At 38.6% G+C, this 19,835-nt stretch overlaps 1 protein-coding gene across 1 annotated transcript in view; it reads right to left on the bottom strand.

The window, feature by feature from the left end:
* The window catches only part of LOC142406468 (sodium channel protein type 5 subunit alpha-like), a 36,296-nt gene extending 16,732 nt beyond the window's left edge, over nucleotides 1–19,564 (bottom strand). Inside the window, exons 1-16 of the mRNA XM_075495415.1 lie at nucleotides 19,310–19,564; nucleotides 18,184–18,298; nucleotides 16,462–16,573; nucleotides 14,746–14,874; nucleotides 13,860–13,951; nucleotides 12,801–13,022; nucleotides 10,328–10,385; nucleotides 9,528–9,669; nucleotides 8,843–9,040; nucleotides 7,713–7,892; nucleotides 6,771–7,176; nucleotides 5,895–6,017; nucleotides 4,184–4,422; nucleotides 3,640–3,840; nucleotides 2,473–2,826; nucleotides 358–795 (exon numbers count right to left, since the gene is read on the bottom strand). Of these exons, the coding sequence (XP_075351530.1) occupies nucleotides 358–795; nucleotides 2,473–2,826; nucleotides 3,640–3,840; nucleotides 4,184–4,422; nucleotides 5,895–6,017; nucleotides 6,771–7,176; nucleotides 7,713–7,892; nucleotides 8,843–9,040; nucleotides 9,528–9,669; nucleotides 10,328–10,385; nucleotides 12,801–13,022; nucleotides 13,860–13,951; nucleotides 14,746–14,874; nucleotides 16,462–16,573; nucleotides 18,184–18,298; nucleotides 19,310–19,564 (3,264 nt within the window). The remainder of the gene's footprint in view (nucleotides 1–357; nucleotides 796–2,472; nucleotides 2,827–3,639; nucleotides 3,841–4,183; nucleotides 4,423–5,894; nucleotides 6,018–6,770; nucleotides 7,177–7,712; nucleotides 7,893–8,842; nucleotides 9,041–9,527; nucleotides 9,670–10,327; nucleotides 10,386–12,800; nucleotides 13,023–13,859; nucleotides 13,952–14,745; nucleotides 14,875–16,461; nucleotides 16,574–18,183; nucleotides 18,299–19,309) is intronic.
* Between the last annotated feature and the right edge of the window lie 271 nt (nucleotides 19,565–19,835).

Genomic DNA, 19,835 nt, shown 5'->3' with positions numbered 1-19,835 from the left:
TTTACATAATAAAGTCCAAGTTCACAAAGGGCTGCCACAATTTTCTATGGACAATCTACGGGCTATGTAACTACCCGTGTGTACCACAACGTCAGCTGGAATCCCTACAGCAAAGCCAACAACTTATGGTCTTTCTTTTAAGATCATGAAAGAATCTTGATTTTTAAAAGGCTCCAAGTGTTAATTTACCCTTGCTCTAAACATTCGTACTTTTGGTTCTAGTTCAAAATTTGATAACTCTCTGGAAATGAATCAACGTATGCCACCCTGTTCTGCTAGAGACAGTCTTCTACCATACATGCATCCCTCAATATATATATGATTCCACTGTTCCAACACAAATGAAGGATTTATTACCTGTTTGCTGTATTCTATGTCTGTAAATGTACTCAGCTTATCATCATCTTCAAAACCCTCACTTGTATTCTCTGCCTCAGCAATAGGGACACAAACAAATACATTGGGGTTGGTAATAAAATCTTCAAGACCTGAGCATTTGTCCCCATTTTTCTCAGCCCATTCATTATTGTAATTCTCTTTACAATTTTTTATTTCTTCACACTTGAACCCAAGTGGGTTCTGTGCAGTCAATTTAATTTTCTTCCTGTGTGCTTTCTTTATATGCCTGAGCTTTCCACAACAGATATCCCATGTAACACTCTTCACAAAGTGAAATCCCTTGTGAATCCGAGCAAAGGCAATCCGAAGATTGTTCAGCTCTCCGTCATCCTCTGCTGTCTGAAGACAGTCGGTACTGAAGGAATTCAGCAGTAGTGCAATGAAAAGGTTGAGAACCTGAAGGTCATTGAAATAATAATAAAATTAAAAGTCAGGAGAGTAGCTTTCAGAAATCTGAATTCTAACTTTGAAGAACACAGATACTATCAAAGTTCAGTCTTACTGAGCAAACCAAAACAAGGTAATAATGATGACTATGACTGATCACATTATGGATGATGGAGTAAACTTCTCTCTCAGAAAGCTCTGTGTTCCCATGACCCTCTTGCCCCTAAAAGGTATTTAAAATAGTAGCTAAAACAGATCTGTGCATGCCAAATGCCTTATTTGGCCAAAACAACTTTTCAAAGGTTATAGTAGTAACAAAGGCTACGGTTATGGCTTGTCAGTTTAATAATGTCTCTTCCTTTTTCAAACTAGAATTAAATCAGGCTTCTGTGGTGCTACGTCCAAAGTCCTGTGAGAATCAGATTCAGGCCCAGCAATTCCATCAAATCTGCAACACTGTCACAAAAATCAAAATCAAGAGAAGCTCGAAGTGAGGTTTCCTCCCTGCTTTTGAGTATGCTTAAATAGAAGAATTTATAAACCCCACTTTTTTAAGGGAATGGGAGAATTGAATTTTTTTCCTAATGTTTCAGTCTGGGAAGGGATCCATGTATCTTGATTTTTACTGTGTCAGAACTGGGCAGATAGCACCCCTGAGTCATCCAGGGACCACAGTTAGTGGAGAACATTAAGCCTCCAGAGACCAATTCATCCCATCTGTCTTAGTTACTGACCTTAGGTTGGAATAAATCTCCCTCTCGGATACCTCTCTGTTTCCTTTGATGATAAGAAAGCCTAAACAAGGAGCGTAGGCTAAGCACTTAATTGTTTGACACTTAACATTATGTGATATGAATATCACTCACAGCATTTCCTCACTGAACTCAATCATTGTGGTGTAGAACAGGCAGGACTTTAAACCCAGGGATTTGGGATTCAGCCACAGAACAGATATTTCCAATAAAGGACTGCCTAAACTTAATTTAAGAAACCGCTGAAAAGAATTAAGGGAAGACTGGTATATGAGTGATAATAAGAATGACATGAGAAACAAAGCTAGTAAAAAAAGATTTTTGTGATTTGGGTAGAAATGATGGAACAGGACCGTCAAGGCAGCCTTCCCCTTATGCCCCAGCACGGGTGTGCAAGGATGTGTAGGGTATGCCATAGCAGGATCTAGCTCTTGCATATAAACATACTTAGACATGATTAAAGAAAATCCTGATTTCAGTGATAAGAGTGTAGATTCTGTCATTTGCTGATAAAGAATTCAATACTTGCATGAGATCTTAAAAAATTAAAAAAAAATTAAAAATTGATTTAGAGAGGGACTTAAGCACTCAGCTCCATTAATTTAAGCAGGTAAGCAATAAGCCTTACTGGTTATTTACTTCCAAATCCCAAGACGTGAAGAAACATAGTTGCCTGTATTGTATTTACTGCAAAGATATTCCTTGTCACATTGCCACATGAAAAGGTCAAGTCATGCTGTGTGCAAAGCACACGAAATGTGAAAATATGGACAGCAGCTCAAAGGTGAAAGGCAAAAGAGGCTTTTGCAGACTGTAACACACACAGGTAACTCTTCCACCTGTGTTTAGGGAAACTGCCTTTCATTGACAAAATGGCAATTAAGTAGATTCTACCATTCACAGGATAAAGAGAAGAAAATATTGGAAAACTCACCACTAAATTTCCTATCACCATGACCAGCAGAAAGACAAGAAGGCACAGTGGTTGTTCAGCGACCACCATGCAGTCCCACATGGTCTCAATCCATTCTCCACACAGAATTCGGAAAATGACGAGGAACGAGTGGAAAAAGTCCATCATGTGCCAGCGTGGCTTGCCATTTTTGGTTATTTTATGGCTGTTCTCCACGTAGCTTCTCCCAAAAAGTTGCACCCCAACTATAGCAAAAATGAAAACGATGATTGCCAGGACGAGGGTCAGATTACTCAGTGCGCCCAGGGAGTTACCAATTATTTTAATTAGAGTGTTTAAAGTTGGCCAGGACTTTGCCAGTTTGAAGACCCTCAGCTGTGTAGAAACATGAAACATAGTGTTAGACATGAGTAGAGATAACCCATCTTTGCACCGTTCAAATCCTGCAAAAAACATTTTACAGATATTCTGAACTACTCCAGCAATGTAATATTTGTGGCACAGTGACACTAATACCTTTAAAAAAGTATTTACAGGTTGGGGTTTTTTGGGTTTATTTTGTTTGTTTGGTTTTTTTAAAAACTGGGCAACATTGCAAACATAAACTAATCACCTCGTGAAGGACCGGGCTAACTTGAGTCCCTGGTAAGTGGCCCACACCGGGAGGTTCCCATACAATGCACTTGATGTAGATTATGGCGCCTGACTTACATGCAATACAAAGGACCAAAGTTGGGAGACCGGCTGCTATATTACTATAAAAGGAGTCTATGTTTTGGTAAAGCAGCCTCAATCACTCCACAGTATATGATATGCATACCTCAACATCATTTCATGTCTATTTTTAAGTATTATTTTTTCTGTATTTGTATTCTGACACCTTTTTCCTAAGTTTCCTGTGCTAGATTTTAATTTTTGACAACAGTTTTATAATATGTCTGCTCTGGAATATTTTTTCCTCTGAATATTTCTTAGTATATTCAAAAGAAATATATATGTCATTAAACTCTGACTCCAACATCAGAAGGAGTTTAAGAGTGTGTTTCTTATTCCTAGTGCCAAGAGGAGGAAAAAAAAAATTAAAAAAAAAAAAATCATTTCCTGCATCCTAACTGCAGATAACAGAAGTATTCTCTATTATATTCACAACATAATGTTTTACACAACTGAGTAGATGTGAGGCATTACCAGTCTGAAGGATCGTAAAACTGACAGGGTTCCTCCTTTTCGCCTTTCTTTCTTGCCTTTGTGTTTGGGTAAACTCAGCTCAATTAAACTCAATGTGACAATTATACTGTCAAAAATATTCCAGTGCTGCTGAAAGTAATAATAGGGATCTAGAGCAATGATTTTTAAGATCATTTCTGCAGTGAAGATTCCTGTAAAAACCTGTGACAAAGAAACAGTAGCATCAGCCTAAAAGTAGCCATGAATTTATCTTACCTTTAGATCACGTTCCCACAAATAACATTCATGGACAGGTCAACAAAACCCATTTTTATGAACTTGTAATGCACTTTCAATTAAAATGGAAGGATTGTTTTCTTCCTTCTCAGGAGTGTGTTAGAAATGTATCACTAAAATCTAGGAATTGTCTATATTAGAAATTTAGAGTTTAGAAATGCAGAGTTTGCTAATCTTTAACTTTTACAGTTACTCTTTATGTCTCAAGTGAAAACACCCATCAATCAATCCTTGGTATAAAATGTCACATAGCTGAGAATTTGCTTACCAAGTTGCCTACGTTAAGCATCAATTTAAAATTATCTGACATATTATTGTGCTCCAGTGCCATGAACAAAGTGTTCATCACAATGCAAACAGTGATGGTGAGATCAATAAAAGGATCCTTTATGAAAGCCGCCACTTTTTTCTTGATTCTCAACCAAAGCGGACAACAGTCCCAAATTAGATACTTCAAAGCAAAATCATTGAGGCACGGCGGGCATCTCCGCTGAGATTCTTCAAGTTCTAAATGCAGAAGAAAACCCCACTATAATTAAATAGTTATCACTGAGCAAGATGGTGAAATAACAACTTCAAGTGTTCAAAAGACCAGAGAAGAAAAAGGAAACCTCACATCTCACACAAAGCCCCAAAGCTTCCCTGCACTTTCTACCATTCGTGTCCCTACATCAGCTAATAAACATGAAGATAAAATTCAGAGAAAATTGGATTCAAAATTCATTCAGGTGAACTTCCTTCAAAAACCTTTGTATCAGGTTTCATTTGTCTTAGACCCAGACTTGTACTACAATCCTTTGCCTAAATACAGATGTTTATGATGCAGAGGCCACACCGCAGCCTCTCACACTAGAAGCTCTTGGTAGTCAACACAGCAGCTAGGGCACTTTCACCTTATCCTTACGTAGATGTCTAGGACATTGGCCGTATTACACCCAACATCTCTTTGTCTCCTTTGACTCTCAAGGGAGTCTAGAGAGTCAAGGGCAGCCACAGGCATTCTGATGGTAGTTGAGGCAAATCCAAACCACAGAGCCTGAACTTTGGCCTTGGGCCACTTCTACTGGAGAGGCCATGCCTACCATTTCCCAGCAGATGCAAGTTGCCACACCTCTCCATTTTCAGTAGGTAAACGTGGGATAGAAGCTGTTCTGGCTTTGTCATTTACATCCTGTTGGTCAAATATAAATCTCATAGCCTTTCTTTCTTCACCATCAATATTAATGAATCCTCCAAAATACTTTTGACCCTGCTGAAGTCCTGAATTTGCATCATTGACAAACTGGAGCTTAAAGTTAAATAAAAGCATAGTAGGAATCATTAGTAACCTGGTTTTCAGGGACCTGAAAATTTTTCAAAGATCAGATGAGCCGATGAAAAAAAAAATATTAAAAAAAAGTCTTCCTCATCCTGGTCTCCTGGTCCAGAAAACAACTAAATAATTTGGGCCGAAATTTTTCAGAAATTGCAACAAAACTATTAGTCAGCATAATAACAGCCAGCAATAAACCCCCTCAAAAATTCACATGGAAAGGTAAGTTAAAGGAATAAAATAGCGAGGTTAAGTATTCAAAACCCAGAAATTGCCACAACTGATGTTGCTTGCATAATCTTATTGTTAGATTTTGCATGTCTGTGTCTCTGCCAGTGACACATCACCAATCACAGGGTCAGGAGAAGACAGTGCCCCAGTCCTACACCTCAGATGCTAGAGAAACTCCTTCCACCCACCCTCACTCCAATCACTCTCACTGTCTGTCCTACAAAACAAGATCTTACAATAGACAAAGGACGTGTTCCAGTACATAAAGACTGTGTGATAATGCCTTTTTTTTAAAAAAAAAGAGCCAAATTAACGACGAAATTCCTAACTACACACCTACAAATCTCTGTTAACCTTTAAGAAATGTATTGACATTTTGGTCTTTCATGCTAGCATTACCTGAGGATTGAAATAAGCATAATGAGGAACCACTTACCCTCCAAGACACTGGTAATTATGCTGACTGCACTTGCTGCCCTTTGTCTCTGAAGTGCCTCGTTAAAGTACTCCACTGACAGATGAGAAGGCAAATGCATCGTGCTGCTCTCATCATTTACAGCTGGCTGCTTAAAGGAGTAAACATGATTAGGGAGATACCACAGGAATAAAATGAAGTAGGATGTGATGATGGGTAACTATGAAACTTAATAGGAACAATGACACACAGCCAAATAAATGTACCTTTTTACAAGATGTAATAGATGTTGAGAATGAAGGTCCTACTCTTCAGTAATAACGCTGCGGTAAATGGATCCTGCAAGCGTGTAATAGCAACAGGGCAAGCACAAACCTTGGAAATAAGCGTATGAGGGGAAATAGGCCTAGGAAATATTCCAGAGACTAACGGAAAATGAGAGACATAGGAGGGATAAACTGGTAGAAAAGCATCTCAACCCACTTGGAGAACTTACAGACAAAGCTTCTGCATGATGCTAAAGGTGCTGTGAAGGAGAAGGAAATTACAAGTACTGCTCAAAATTACCCCCCTGGACAGGGCATGAGATAAAAAGACTCTTTGGTGACTTGTAATTCCAGCACTAGGAACCTTCGGAAGTATGTTAGTACAAGTTGTGCGTAGCAGAAAAATAGGGTTTATAACATGAATGCTGAAGCAATGAATGAACTCTAGTTTTTGGGAACTCATCAAGGCATTAAAAACCACTTTCTCCTGACAACTTATAAAGTTCCCACATCAGTATACTTCATTTCACATCACTGTTCGCCATTTCACTGAAGCTCTTAAGACAAGAAAAACCTGCCCCTTATGGAGAAACCATAATATGAAGTGTATACTTAAAATAATATCTTTGACTTACCAGATCGCCCTTTCCTGGGTCTTCCATCACTGGCGGAAGCATTACTCCTTCAGAAGTCACTGGATCTAGACTATGTACCCTGCTGCTTCCTCCTCCCATCACCGAAATCACCCCATTGCAGTCGTCTGCGTTAGTCCACTTGCTGCTCCGCACGCAGTTTGGGGTGGCGGGGTGAGAGCTGTGGCTGATTTGACTTTGCACGCTGGAGCGTCTTCCCATCTGTGTGGCCGACAGTGACTGACACTGGATTTCGTGTTCCCCGGCACTGCGGGTCTCCTCATCACCAAAATCCGTTCTGGAATCCACTTCTAAAGCAGGTATTTGGAAATTTAACACGCTGCCATGGCTAAGCCTGCGTTTCACCTGATTTGCGTTGGGACCGTATACCAGGCCGAGGAAAGACTAAAAGGAATAAAAAGAGAATGGCATAATATCACAGAGAAAATCTGGGGAAGCCATAAATGTTTAGAGTTTCATAACATTTCCTATCAACCATACCAAGTCCAAACCCCTTATTTAATTTAGATTTTTCAGGAAGGATTTTGCTCAGATTTTAAAAGGCAGATAATAAAATCCTACCAGCTGTAGCAGCCATTTTTGTGATAAGTTTTATATTTATATTTTAATCAAGATTTTTTTAATAGAGAATGATGGCACAGAAGTTAAATTCTGATAGTCATTAACTTTTTTCTATTCCTCAGTGTTACAGAAAATGTATTTTAATTGTTATTATAACTTTCCTTCCATCCTTTGTTTATAATATTTCCTTTTCAAATGAATTTTTACATATAATTCTTCCTTATCCCAAAAGGTTGTTAAAATAAAGACTTAAGAGTGATCAGTGTTTGTAATAGGATTTGGTTTGTGCTTTCAAGCAATTTATTTTAGTATTAAAATTGGAAAAGCTGTAAGGATCTCAGATTCAGACAATAGATTACCAACTTTCGTTGATTGTCTGTGGACTGTGACTTGGGGAATTGTTGTTCTTCATTATCTTCTACCCCCAAGGACTTGTTTCTCTTTTTCCTATTGCTTCTTTCTTTGATTTCTTTGGTAGACAGAGAAGAGGCTTCAAAGGAGCTAATTGACAGGATATCAATTCCTTTAATAGCCAATGACTGAAATTAAAACAAAAACATAGATATTTTTGCTGGGTACTTTGAATATAAGCAGAAAGAACCACTTCTGTGCTCTATTTTATTTCCTCTGAACAATTTGCATTTCACAAAACTCATTAAAAATCTTCCAATATGTGATAACGCTAAAAGAAAGAGGAGAGAATTTCCCCAACATATGGAGCACTGAACAATTTGCTATTTGCAGCGTGTTACGTGATCGCATCTATTTGGCCTGCCAGGGGCAAAATAGTCACATTATAGCTCCTATTCCTCCATGTGGCAGATTTGCTTACAATAAAAATACTCAGTTTGAAAATAATGCTGTAGAATATATATTTTTCCACAAATAAATGCTCAAACAGTATTAAAATTCTGTCTTTTCATTAGGGATCCTTGGGACTGTATTCACACTGTTGCTGACTTTCCTTCCCATACTGAATTCAGGACAATATTTTCAAAACACAGGAGTATTTTGTTCCAGAAGCGTCTAAGCCATTTAAGTTACCAAGAGACTTTTCATTCAACTACAATAGGTTTTGGCTCAGTTGTTAATGCAGCTGACCAATTGAATTACTGCATGTTTGTCTGCTCAGCAGTCCACAATGATAAAATAGAAGAAAAATTTTAAAACTACTACATTTTCTTTTGGAAACTTCTAGCTGATGGAATTTTACATTTTCCAGATTTTAAAATACTATTTTTGTTGCGGTAACAGCAGCCTTTAATGCTCATTATCCACAACAAAATTCATTGTTTCACAGGAAAAATACACAGCTGAACAAGGAATTGCTCTTGTAGCTCTAGGAAACACTACTTTCAATAAGTTATCACTTGCTCCTGTTCCCATGAGTGACTACTATATACAGCTGTATACAAGGAGTGATGCTTTTTCTTATGTGACTGACAACAGAGCACTGAGGCTAATGCTTGCCAGGGAATAATTTACATACCTCCTGCTCCTTCTGTAATAATTCCATGGCTTCCCGAAATTTCCTTTCCTTTGCCTCCGTTTCAGCAATGGTGGCCTTGTTCTGATCCTCGTATGCCATTGTTACTACAGCCAGAATCAAGTTGACTAGATAAAATGAGCCCAGAAAGATGACCAGCATGAAGAAGAGTATATACACCTTCCCAGAAGCTCTGAGGGTCTGTAAGCAACACACCCCAGAGATAAAAATTACCATTAAAAATACCAAATAGGCTTTCAATGTGTCTCTGAAATCTTTAGAAGCACTCAGCTTCCTAGACACAATCTTTTAGGAAGCTTAAATGGAAATACATCTTCCTTGGCCCTTCTTCCCCCTCTTCCTGTACCGTTGCCCATGAATCACTGATAGTACACCCCATGAGGATGATGGAGGAGATATTCTTGTATTTTTGAAAGACAATACAGGACCCTTTTAGTACTCTTTTTTAAGTCCCTAATCCAGCAGGGTAATAGGGCTATTGCTGGGAAGCACTTCAGCATCCCTTTCCACGGGGTCACAGCTTGCTGGAAGGGAGAAGGGAGGATCTGGGCTCAATGACTTGCAGCTACTGCTTTTATTTGAGGTTTCTTGTCCTCTCTACACATTTTCTGCTTCAGCTATTGCTCTCCCTGGAAGACTGGTTCTGAACTATGTACAAAGCTGGTACCTGCTGGTACAGACGCTCCCAGTAGTCCTGGGTCATCAGGCGGAATAAGGAAAGAAAAGCCCAGCCAAACGTATCAAAACTAGTGAAACCGTAATCAGGATTTGGCCCAGTTTTCCGGCATATATAGTCTGGAGGACAGGTCCTAGAAGTAATAATAAAAAGTGGAGCTCTTTTAACTGTGCAGATTTCAAGCAAAACTTCACCTTATGTGAGAGTTCTGATTATTATTCAGATTGCAAGCCAATTTTCTACTCCAGGTAGTATTGGCTGGAAAGTGGGATGGAAAAAGCAGCACCCACAACCCACCAACAAAGGAAGAAGCCAGGCTGGAGTAGACCACCAACCCAGGACAACTCCCTCATCACCAGTCCTCAGCCCCTGCCCCTCAGTGCAAAGCAGCCGCACCTCCCTCCTTGCCCAAACCTGCCCTCCAAAATCCATGTTTTGTTTTCCCAGTTTAACACTCATAAGCCTTTACAGAGAGGAGTGTGCCTGTCCTGTGCTATATCTGAGATCCTTCATGTTTTCAGTTCTCTTGTACATCTGTGGGGAAGAGAAAGACAGCATTTCTGGAAGGCCTCAAAGGAATTTAGACCTGAATAAGCCAACTGCAGGTTCATGCTTCATTCTCTACAAGTATTAAATTATCTGACTGTTTACTGTATTTTGTTGTCTGTGTTCCTGTTTCTGCATTCAAGGAAAGCCTGGAATTTCTGCTTTTGTCTCATAAGGCTGAGTGAATACAGAAGCACTGAGGCAGAGAAAACTTCCAAAGAAGAAATATTCTTAAGTGCACTTACCCAGCACCAGGACCACATAGCAAAATATCTGAGGTGCCCCCTTTCTTAGCAAAGTATGCTATAAAAAAAGGGGAAGAAAATTTAAAAACAAAGCACTTTTTAGCCTGAATCCTCTATCGTTCAATACAAGTACTGATGAGTAGTAATCAGTGACCAGTAAGTGTATATGCACACACATAGACAGGTTTCCCATGCTCACAGTAACTGCACCCGATTGCAAGATGCCCTGTCCTCATTCACAAACGTACATATGTGTACGCACAAATTTCAGACTGAAGGCAGCACTTAAAGCAGAATTTTTAAAAATATTGTCATTTTGGCCACATCTGCATAACGGAAATCAAGAATTGGAGGGCACAGGCTCAAGCACAGTCCCTGGCTTGGTAATCATTAGCACAAACCCTGGCACAGTTTTGGCCCGTAGCAATTAGCCCTCTCCAGGACAGCATACAAACATCATTTGGGGTAGCATAGACCAGCTCTGTTTCCAATAAGCAATAAAAACAGAATCCTATTTTGAGGAGGAAGAAAGAATATTTGGCAGTGTGGATATACGCCATGCCATGTCACTGCCCTGCTGGGCCAGACAGCAGGTCCTAACCCTGCTTAATTGAGAAATACAGATTTGTCCATTAGGATGCTGGAGCTGTGCCCTTTTTGACCTCTTCCCCTACTTCTCTTAGCATGAGTTACTTTGATGCCTGAGCTAGCAGCAGACTGAAAGTAATAGCTTTAGTGGTAATAGCTAATTAGCCCCATTAAGATGTGGGTTTATTATCCCAGGTGCAAGGGAGGTTTCATGTCTTCCTGGTGCTTCTCAAACCTCAGCTGTGCTCATCAGGTAAGTCAGCAGGATCCAGAGCCAGCAGGAATCTTTAATATCAGCTGTTTGTAAATATACCATATAAATACACCATAAAGGAACGAGTCACTATCTGGGCTACTTTCCACCCAAATTTTGTCCAGCTCTGCTCCTGCCAACCGACAAAAAGTTTTTTTAAGAAGATTCAGTGATTGAGCTTCAGATAATCTAAATAACATGTAGTTCTCCATGTTGGAGATGGGAACTTCACACAAAGTCAGGACCAAAGCAGCTCATTAAAAAAATACCAAAAAATCATTTCATAGAAAACTGCTATATTATTTAGGAATTATAAGTGCTATAAGTCCCAAATCCTGTAGGAAAGTCATCTCGCTGTCATTAAACCTGTCCGGGCCCTCCTATTCCTTTTCCATCATTGCAAATCACCCTGCACACAAGATGTATGGCATAGGATGTGAACAAGACAAAGCTTGTGAAGCGACACAGATTTTTAATTTCTTGAGCCCTACTTTCTCTAGGTCACTACCTTAATACACCTGCAAAGTTCTGCATAAAAAAAAAAAAAAGATGTTTTTGTTTCCTGTTTCTTCAGCATAGAAAATCAGTATTTTTAGCCCAAGTTTGTCACATCCGTGGTCTCTTGTGTGCTACTCTAGTCACTGCCTGGTTTCTTTTGAAGTTTGCTTTCAATTATGATTTTTACAACATTCTGTATATGTAAATGACTTTGTTTTTATGTGTGGGTTTTTGGTAGGTACAAGAGTTTCTTGCAAAAAGTTTTTCTCAAAAATCTTTTCTATAAAGACTTTCTCCCCCTGGACTATGAAGTTATTAAAGAAATCCTGTCTGAACAAATCTCCCACATGGAGTGTATACAAACAGCAATCCTGTGTGGCTTTTTTATGTATTTCAACATTTCCCCTGGGAGAATGCTTTTCTCCCTATATAACTGCTGCTATGTCTGAACTTGCTGGTGGAGATTTTCTTCAGTGATGAAGCTTTCTTCATATTTCTGGCATAGATATTGTTTACTTTGAGTGTATTTTTTTCATGCATATTGAGGTTTTTCCTTTCTGAATTGCATCTTACAGGTGCCGTTCCTCTGCGAATACTGTGGTGTGTTTTCAGATCTCTGCTCTATGCTTCCATCACCAGCCTCAGTCGAGACATATACATGAAAGATGTATATTATACATATCTTATATAAGACATAAAATATACATCACATATCAGATACATATGATGTGAAGAAGAAAGGAACTGTGAATGAATTCCTCTGTTTCAAGCTGCAGAGTTCTTCACTGGGCAGCAAAATGAAGATGTACGGACTCTTCAGCATGTAGTAAAAGGTGAACTTTGGGGAATTACTGCAGAGAATGAGCTAATGCGTATTTCAGTTATTGTCGTATCATTCTGGGAAACAGAGATGGACATTACTGGAAAATTTGGGAGTGCTCTTTCTTATAATGAAGGGAAGGGATGCATTCCTGGATGCCTCCAAGCTGCTCCGGCAATGTGGAGGCCGTTAATAAGTAGTTACTCATCAAAATATCAATCATCAGAACATCAATGCGATTTACAGCAGCGGTTATAGATGTATGCATAGGTGTCTATACTATCATCTAAAAAAGAATGAAGGAGAAATATTACCTGTATCATTCACAAACATTTCATAGGATTCCCACTTTTTGTCAAGGAAATCAGGTATTGTACTGAACTCTGTGGAGTTCCTGACACATTTTTGTCTTAGATTGCCCTTAAAAAGCTGGAGGCCTATGAGGGCAAAGACACTCAGGCAGAAAACGGTCAGGATCATCACATTGGCAAGTTTCTTAACAGACTGGATAAGTGCCCCTACAATGATCTTGAGTCCTAGGAAGACAATATACAAAGGAAAAACTGAGATTTTAACTGAGTTAAAACAATGTATAGGAATCAAAGTACCAAATTACTGGATAATACATGGCAAATATGTTTGCAATGCAAGTACAGTTTGGATGAGAGAGTAATTAATATGAAAACAGTATTTTTTTTCCTCATTTGGTTGACCCTACAATTTCCAGATGTTCCTTTAATCCCTGTAAGATATTTAGGCAAGGATGAGGAACCAGAGATAGTCTAGTTTTTCTTATCTGGAACGAATAATATGCATAATTCAAATGAAATTTCCAACACTGACAATCGGTGAAGAATCTGGAAACACTGGAAACAATAATGAATATGATCAAAAAGACCAGAAGGAGAAGACAGGGGTAACCTACTGGTTCTTAATTTGTATTTACTCATGAGAAAAACTTCACTGACTTTATAACTAAGGGAAAAGTGAAAAAGAAAGTGTTTTCCCAAGGATGATGTAAGACCATTAATAATAAAGTCCATTCAGTCACCGGAGGTGTTTCTGTTGAACTATAACACATAGACCAGCTAGAAGAACATTCTGTAAAAGTGACGTAATAAAGTGTTAACAAAATCTTTAAAAGCATAATGAAAATAAATTAAATACAAGGTTGTTTCTAACACTTGATTTATTCTGGTTGGGCCAGTGGACTGAGACACTATTTGTGCCCACGAATTCAGCTGTGTCTGCAACCAATGCAAGATTTAGAGGAAAAAAGAAGGGAAAAAAGAAAAGGCAAAAGCAAACATTTTGTTTGGAGTAACGAATCGGTTGTAAGTAGCAGAAAATATTCAGCAAATAGTGTTTCTTACCTGGGACTACTGAAATGGTTTTTAAAGCTCTCAGAACCCTGAAAGTCCGAAGGACGGACACACTCCCCAAGTTACTAAATGCTCCCACGTACCTGTAAAGTCAGGATGTGGTACATCAAGTGGTTGAACGGAGTAAACAGGGCTATTATTTTACAGTGGTCATTCTTAACTGTCAATACTTCCAAGCATATTTTAAGTATTAATAAATTACATATCAAGGATTTGTCTGAAGACTTATAAAATAGAAACCCATTTCTTGATTATTAGAGTTTCCTTAGGAGGTAGCTCTTGGCTTGTGCACAGCTGCTTTTGTGTCAGCATCTTAAAATATCATGTGTTTAAAATATAAACAAAGATAACACTCAAAATTATTCATTTCAGGCTGAAACACTGGCTGAACTCGTTTGATTCTAGCTATCTCCCCTCTGTGGCTGCATCTAACCAGTATAAAAGCTTTCTAATCACCGAAAACTGAAGCTCAAACTATGATTTTTGGAGATAAAGAGACCAAATTGAACCCACTGTCCCGGTGTCTATACACATTGCTCTATTTTCAAACTTACACTTTCATTCACAGGATCAGTATGTCTGTATTTCACAGCCCCGCTATTACATTTTAATGATGGAAATGCATCCGTTCACGTACACTCACCACGGAGTATATCTTGTTCTGCACAGCCCTATTCCCTTGAAAGACTCACACGTAGTTGTTATACAGTGAGTGATAAAACAAGGGGAAGAGTCAATGTCCTAGGTAGTTTCAGATGCAGTTAGGACCCACAGGGGGTTTTTCTGTACTGCAGACAGCCTTTTGCACCACAGCAACAAGAACTCCAAATACAGAGCACGAGCGCAGGTAATCTATATTTCATATGTTCCCACTTACGCCATAACGATAACGCTGAAATCCAACCAGTTCCAGGGATCTCGAAGGAAAGTGAATTCATTTAGACAGAATCCTCTTGCCAATATTTTTATCAATGATTCAAAAGTGTAAATGCCAGTAAAAGTAAATCTAAGGAAAGGAGACAAGCACCAAAGGAAAACAGCAACATTAGCAATTAACAGAAAGGACCCAGTCAGACTCTTTACTGTCTAGGCCAACAAACCAAGCCAACGCTGCAGAGAAGTAAGGGAAAGTGCTGTTGATTTCAGTGTGTGCTATCAGGATCTGACTCATATGGCGTTTGAGAAAGTAGTTGACTGCAATCTGGACATGGCTATTAACGTGCACGCCTGTGACACGGCTTTTTGGCATTCAACAATTTTTTTCCAACTCTTTCATGTGAGTCCCCATAATTTGAGAAACACAAACCTCCTAGCTACTTGCTAAAATAAAGATCGAAATTTGTATCTTCCTCTGGTTCCAAGTGGCCAAGTGAATGTGCGATATGCTGCCAATTATTTACTTTGGGCACGCAGCATCTATTTCTGTGTAGAATGTTTAAAACACTTGGAGTGTTTTAAAGTAATACAAGAGTACAGGATTTTTGATTTAAGATGGCAATTATTCTTATTAATGGAAAATTATCAGTAAAAGCTCTTCTGGACTTATTGAGTGCACTTATAATTTCAACAAGAGAGCGATCTCCCCATGGAATTCAAAAGGCATTCATTTGGTAGTCAGCAAATGCACTAAGAAATTATATGGATGTAATGCTTCCCTTTTCGTTTGGAAAGAAGAATTCTGAAATTATTATTGAAATGCATTTGAACAGTAGTTTTGATGCCAACAGCAGATACAACTATAATCTAACCTATATGCTCTCATAAGTAGGGAAGTATCCCAGCATCTTCTGGAGATATATATATATAAATACCTCGCAGAATCTTGTTCCTGCTTGCGTGAGGATTTGCCATTCCCAGCTGTTTCAGTGTCATATAACGTGAGATAGTCAGAAACAATTTTAGAGTTGTTTTTAAAACTAAGTCTTTTAGAATCTTTTCCTTTGCGTTAGGTGCCAGAATTATTGGGGTTCGTATTCTAAACTTTTTATGCCAAACTGAAAAAGTGAGAGCTGAAATATTCTTTAAAAAAAATAAAAACATGGGATTATCCAGCTTAAGTGTGACTACGAAGGCATTGATTTTTTGTGCTTTAACATTGCAAGTGTTGGCAACGCTGAAGATAAGAGCTTTACTTTCTAACAGCGTCCTGCAGGCCAGGAGCTTCTGACAGAACGTTTTATTAGAGCAAAACTCAGCATTTCAATATTATTAGAAAGAATTTTAAAAGACAGCAGCTCTTGATGTGCTTCATCAGCGTCAGCAGCAATGGGAAATGTGTCTGGATAAAGAGCAAGTAATTACTGAGTAACTTCAGAAAGTGGGATAACAAACTGGAGTAGTAGGACAGACATGGAGGTAGTTCAACAGCGGAACTTAACCTACACTTACTCTCTCCTGTAACACCACAATTATTGTAGATATTGAGTTTAAAGACAAAAATACTCCCTCAAAGAAAAAAAAAAAAGACAAAGTCCTAACACAAGCAACTTTCCTAAATCCCCCATAAACTATCTTGAATGAAGGCAGCAAGATAAGTCTCAATAATTCAATATAACTACAGAATTAAAAAACATACATACCCACAGATACTTACTCAATATACTTGTTCCACGAAGGAGATGGAGAACCCTTAGAGGACTCAGTCAGAGCCATGAATACACAATTAGTTATAATAGTGCACATGATAAACAAAGTGAATAATGTGAGTCACGGGAGTGAAGGCAAAGAATATGACATCGATTCAGAAATGTAACTAGATATTCTATCAGTCATAGATGTAGTATCTGGTTTTGAGTTTAAAGCATATGTAAGAACAGCATGCACATGCGTTTGCTGATTTTGAGTCATATTAGATGACAACACACTACCTTTGTTATTCACACCATCTGGACTTCTGTATGGGCTAGAGATCTGCTGCTCTAAGCATTGCAAACTTGGTAAAAGAATCCTCAACGACTCAAAGAGTGGGAGGAAGGATGCCTTTTTAGTTTCATTTTATAGCATAAAAGTTAAAAACTTGCCCAGGGTCACACAGATGAAGCCGAAAACTGACTTTAAATTGGAAGAGCTGCGCTCTTCTGAAGGGACAGCGTGAAGTCTGCCAGGATACTTGCAGGTGTCTCAAAGGACTCTAGATGCCCGTGTTTAGCCAACTCTTGGGGCTGCCCAGCTGCTCTCTGGGACCTGCTGACTATAGGGGGTGAACAGGAACTAGGGCATCTAGGTCACACGTAGACACCCAAGCTTAAGCACTTGGCTCTGAAGCTGAATCTCATGCCTTGAGTCATACCACATGTTTTCTCAATCCAGGAGGCAGATGTCCATGGGAAAGACATCTAGCCTTTCCATCATCCATCCTCTCCATCCCCACAAAAAATCTCTTGGCTTTAGCTCTCGGCATGGTCAAACCGTCACAAACCTAGGAGCCGGACCACTAGTGTTGAAATGCCAGTATCAGCCTACTTGCTACCTGGGGGAAGCCTCAGACGAGAGGCATCACTCCTCCAGGGATGTCTGTACCCTGCTACGATGGCATCTTTGGGCCCATTGCAGCTAACTCAGCACACACAGCCAGGAGGTGGCTGGAAACCTACAATCCACACAGGGATACCACAGACTCTGCACTGGGCCTGTTTCAGCCCCGAGCAACAGCGTTATTGCTCTGGTCTCATTGTCCAGTGCCAAACTGGAGCAATACGCTAGGGATTCGCGTCCCCTAAATTTCATGTATAAGGTGGAATCTATATTACTTTTATATTCCAAAGGCATTCCCTGCAACAGCATCCCTGGAAATGTTCACTTTCATATACCAAAGATATATTTTTTTAAATCTGATTTCCTAAAGAAACTAAGTTTGTATAGTTTTTCTTTCTGGGTGTTTTCATATGCATGCCTGCCTATCTCAGCCTTTTTTTCTTAAAATTGGCCAATGGTTGATCAGCTTTGGCACATGAGTTGAATTTAATTCCTACAGTTAAGGTGAGAAAGAAGATAGAGATCTTGTTAGTCTTCTCACTGAGAAAGGCTTCAGCATGAGATACTTGTTTACAAGACAGGAGGAAATCAACATCAGAGGTCATTCTCAAAACACAAATCTGTAGAAAATCAGGCTTCATACCCCCAGTACTCACAAAACTATTTCTAAGTAGCACAAGAGCACCAAGAGAATAATGATTTCTAAGGTAATTCATAATTACAAGTAATCTGGAGTGAGGAAAAGACTAGATTCATTGAATGCTCTAAAATACAAATGCACAGGATTACGTAGGGTTTCATAATCAGAAAGAGCGAATGAAGCCAACAAAAGGATATGAATGTACTAAAATTTTAATTGCTGTTCTTCGGATTGGATGGAAAGGACTGAGGATCCATAAGGCACGTGTAGCAGTAAATCTGAAGATTGTTTTCTGTTTGTTTAGCACTATGAAAATCTTAAAAAAAAAAAAAAGAAACATGAAGTAAGGTTTTCAGGAAGTTGAACATAGAAGATATTTTTGTACTATATCCTGTTGTATCAGTGATGAGCAAGAGCTTGATTTTATCTTTACTCTGTTTGTTTAAATGGGTAGACTCTTTGTAAAACTTTGCTATCCTTTCATCATAAACTGATGAAAGAGTTAATACCTATTAACTGTCAAGCTGCAAAAAAATCCTCAGCATTAACTTCTTTTTTTAACCTTAAGACTTGCAAAGAGTTGTGCACAGAACTAATCTTGCTTATGACTATTCTCTTAAAATAAATTGAACCTCTCATTGAGTCAAGATATACAGAGGTGGAAGGAAGAATTGCAGCCTTTATCATTATTTGCTGTTGTTGATAGTGATCCTCTAGCTCTAAGATTGTAGAAATTAGTTCAAAGTATTAACCGTTTCTCAAGCAATAAGCATAATTTCCAACGGATTAGTTCCCATTTCTCTGTTCTTTCCTGAAAATAATATTCTTCAATACTTCATGACTAGAATATAGAGCTTGAATAATTAGGTTTTAAGGATTAATCGGCAAATGTTTTAAAATAGTTTTTATACTTAGGTGATCATTTATTGTACATGTAAGTGGAGCATAAGCATCGAGATAGAGAGGAACACATTGTTTCAGACCATGGAATTCAAGAAAATGTAAACAATTATTATCATTTCTTGTAGATCTGACTCAAAACCCCCTTTTCTTCCTTTATCCATTTTATTGTTTCTGCTTCCATTCTGATTCAAATGATAATCAAGTTCATATTATTTAATTCCTATGATTAAAAATTAAGCTTTTTAAAAGAAGTTTACGGCATGTCATTCAGCTGTGCCAACTACCTGCATTATTATAACCTAGAAAGGCATGATAGTTTTTCCAAAGGGATGTAAGCAAAACTGTTTGATAGATCATTCACCTAAACGCTTCTTAGCAACACAATAGAACAAATTAAAATCCAAGCATCTTGGTTGGCTCTAACCTTATGATCTTTGTAGTATGGGTCAAGATCCTCCAGTGGTTCCCCGATGAGCTCTGGAGGAGGATTTCCATAGAGAGCTGGTAACTTCTGGAAAGCTTTTAGGTCAAGTTGAGGACGTGGTTTCTCCTCAGGTTGCTGGTCTATAGTATTTCTTCGACAATTCCTTTTGGCAGCAATTCTCTTTTCGATAGCAGCCAAGGATTCGTAAGTGAACTTATGGAAGTTGTTGGTACCAGGTAGTAAGAACTCGGCCATTTTTCATTCTTCTCTTCCTCTCACTAATTCTGTCCAAATAATAGAAACAAGTAGAAAGGAAGTTAAGTAACTCCAAAACATGTAAATTATGAAAATTAAACAACTGGTTGCCATGCATGGATAATCATATAAATTTTCTGAGCCATCAGCTTCTAAAAAGAAAAAAAGATGTGATCAGTACCATTTTCAGTGAGATGTCTGTTCAGTATTTTTTTTTTTAATTATGTGTATCTGATAGGATGTGGGCAGACCTCTACAAACTTAAGAGTGT

Source organism: Mycteria americana, chromosome 2 (assembly GCF_035582795.1).
Source record: "Mycteria americana isolate JAX WOST 10 ecotype Jacksonville Zoo and Gardens chromosome 2, USCA_MyAme_1.0, whole genome shotgun sequence".
Classification (NCBI taxonomy): domain Eukaryota; kingdom Metazoa; phylum Chordata; class Aves; order Ciconiiformes; family Ciconiidae; genus Mycteria; species Mycteria americana.
The sequence above is the reverse complement of the archived record's forward strand: the minus strand, read 5'-3'. Positions and strand labels throughout refer to the sequence as shown.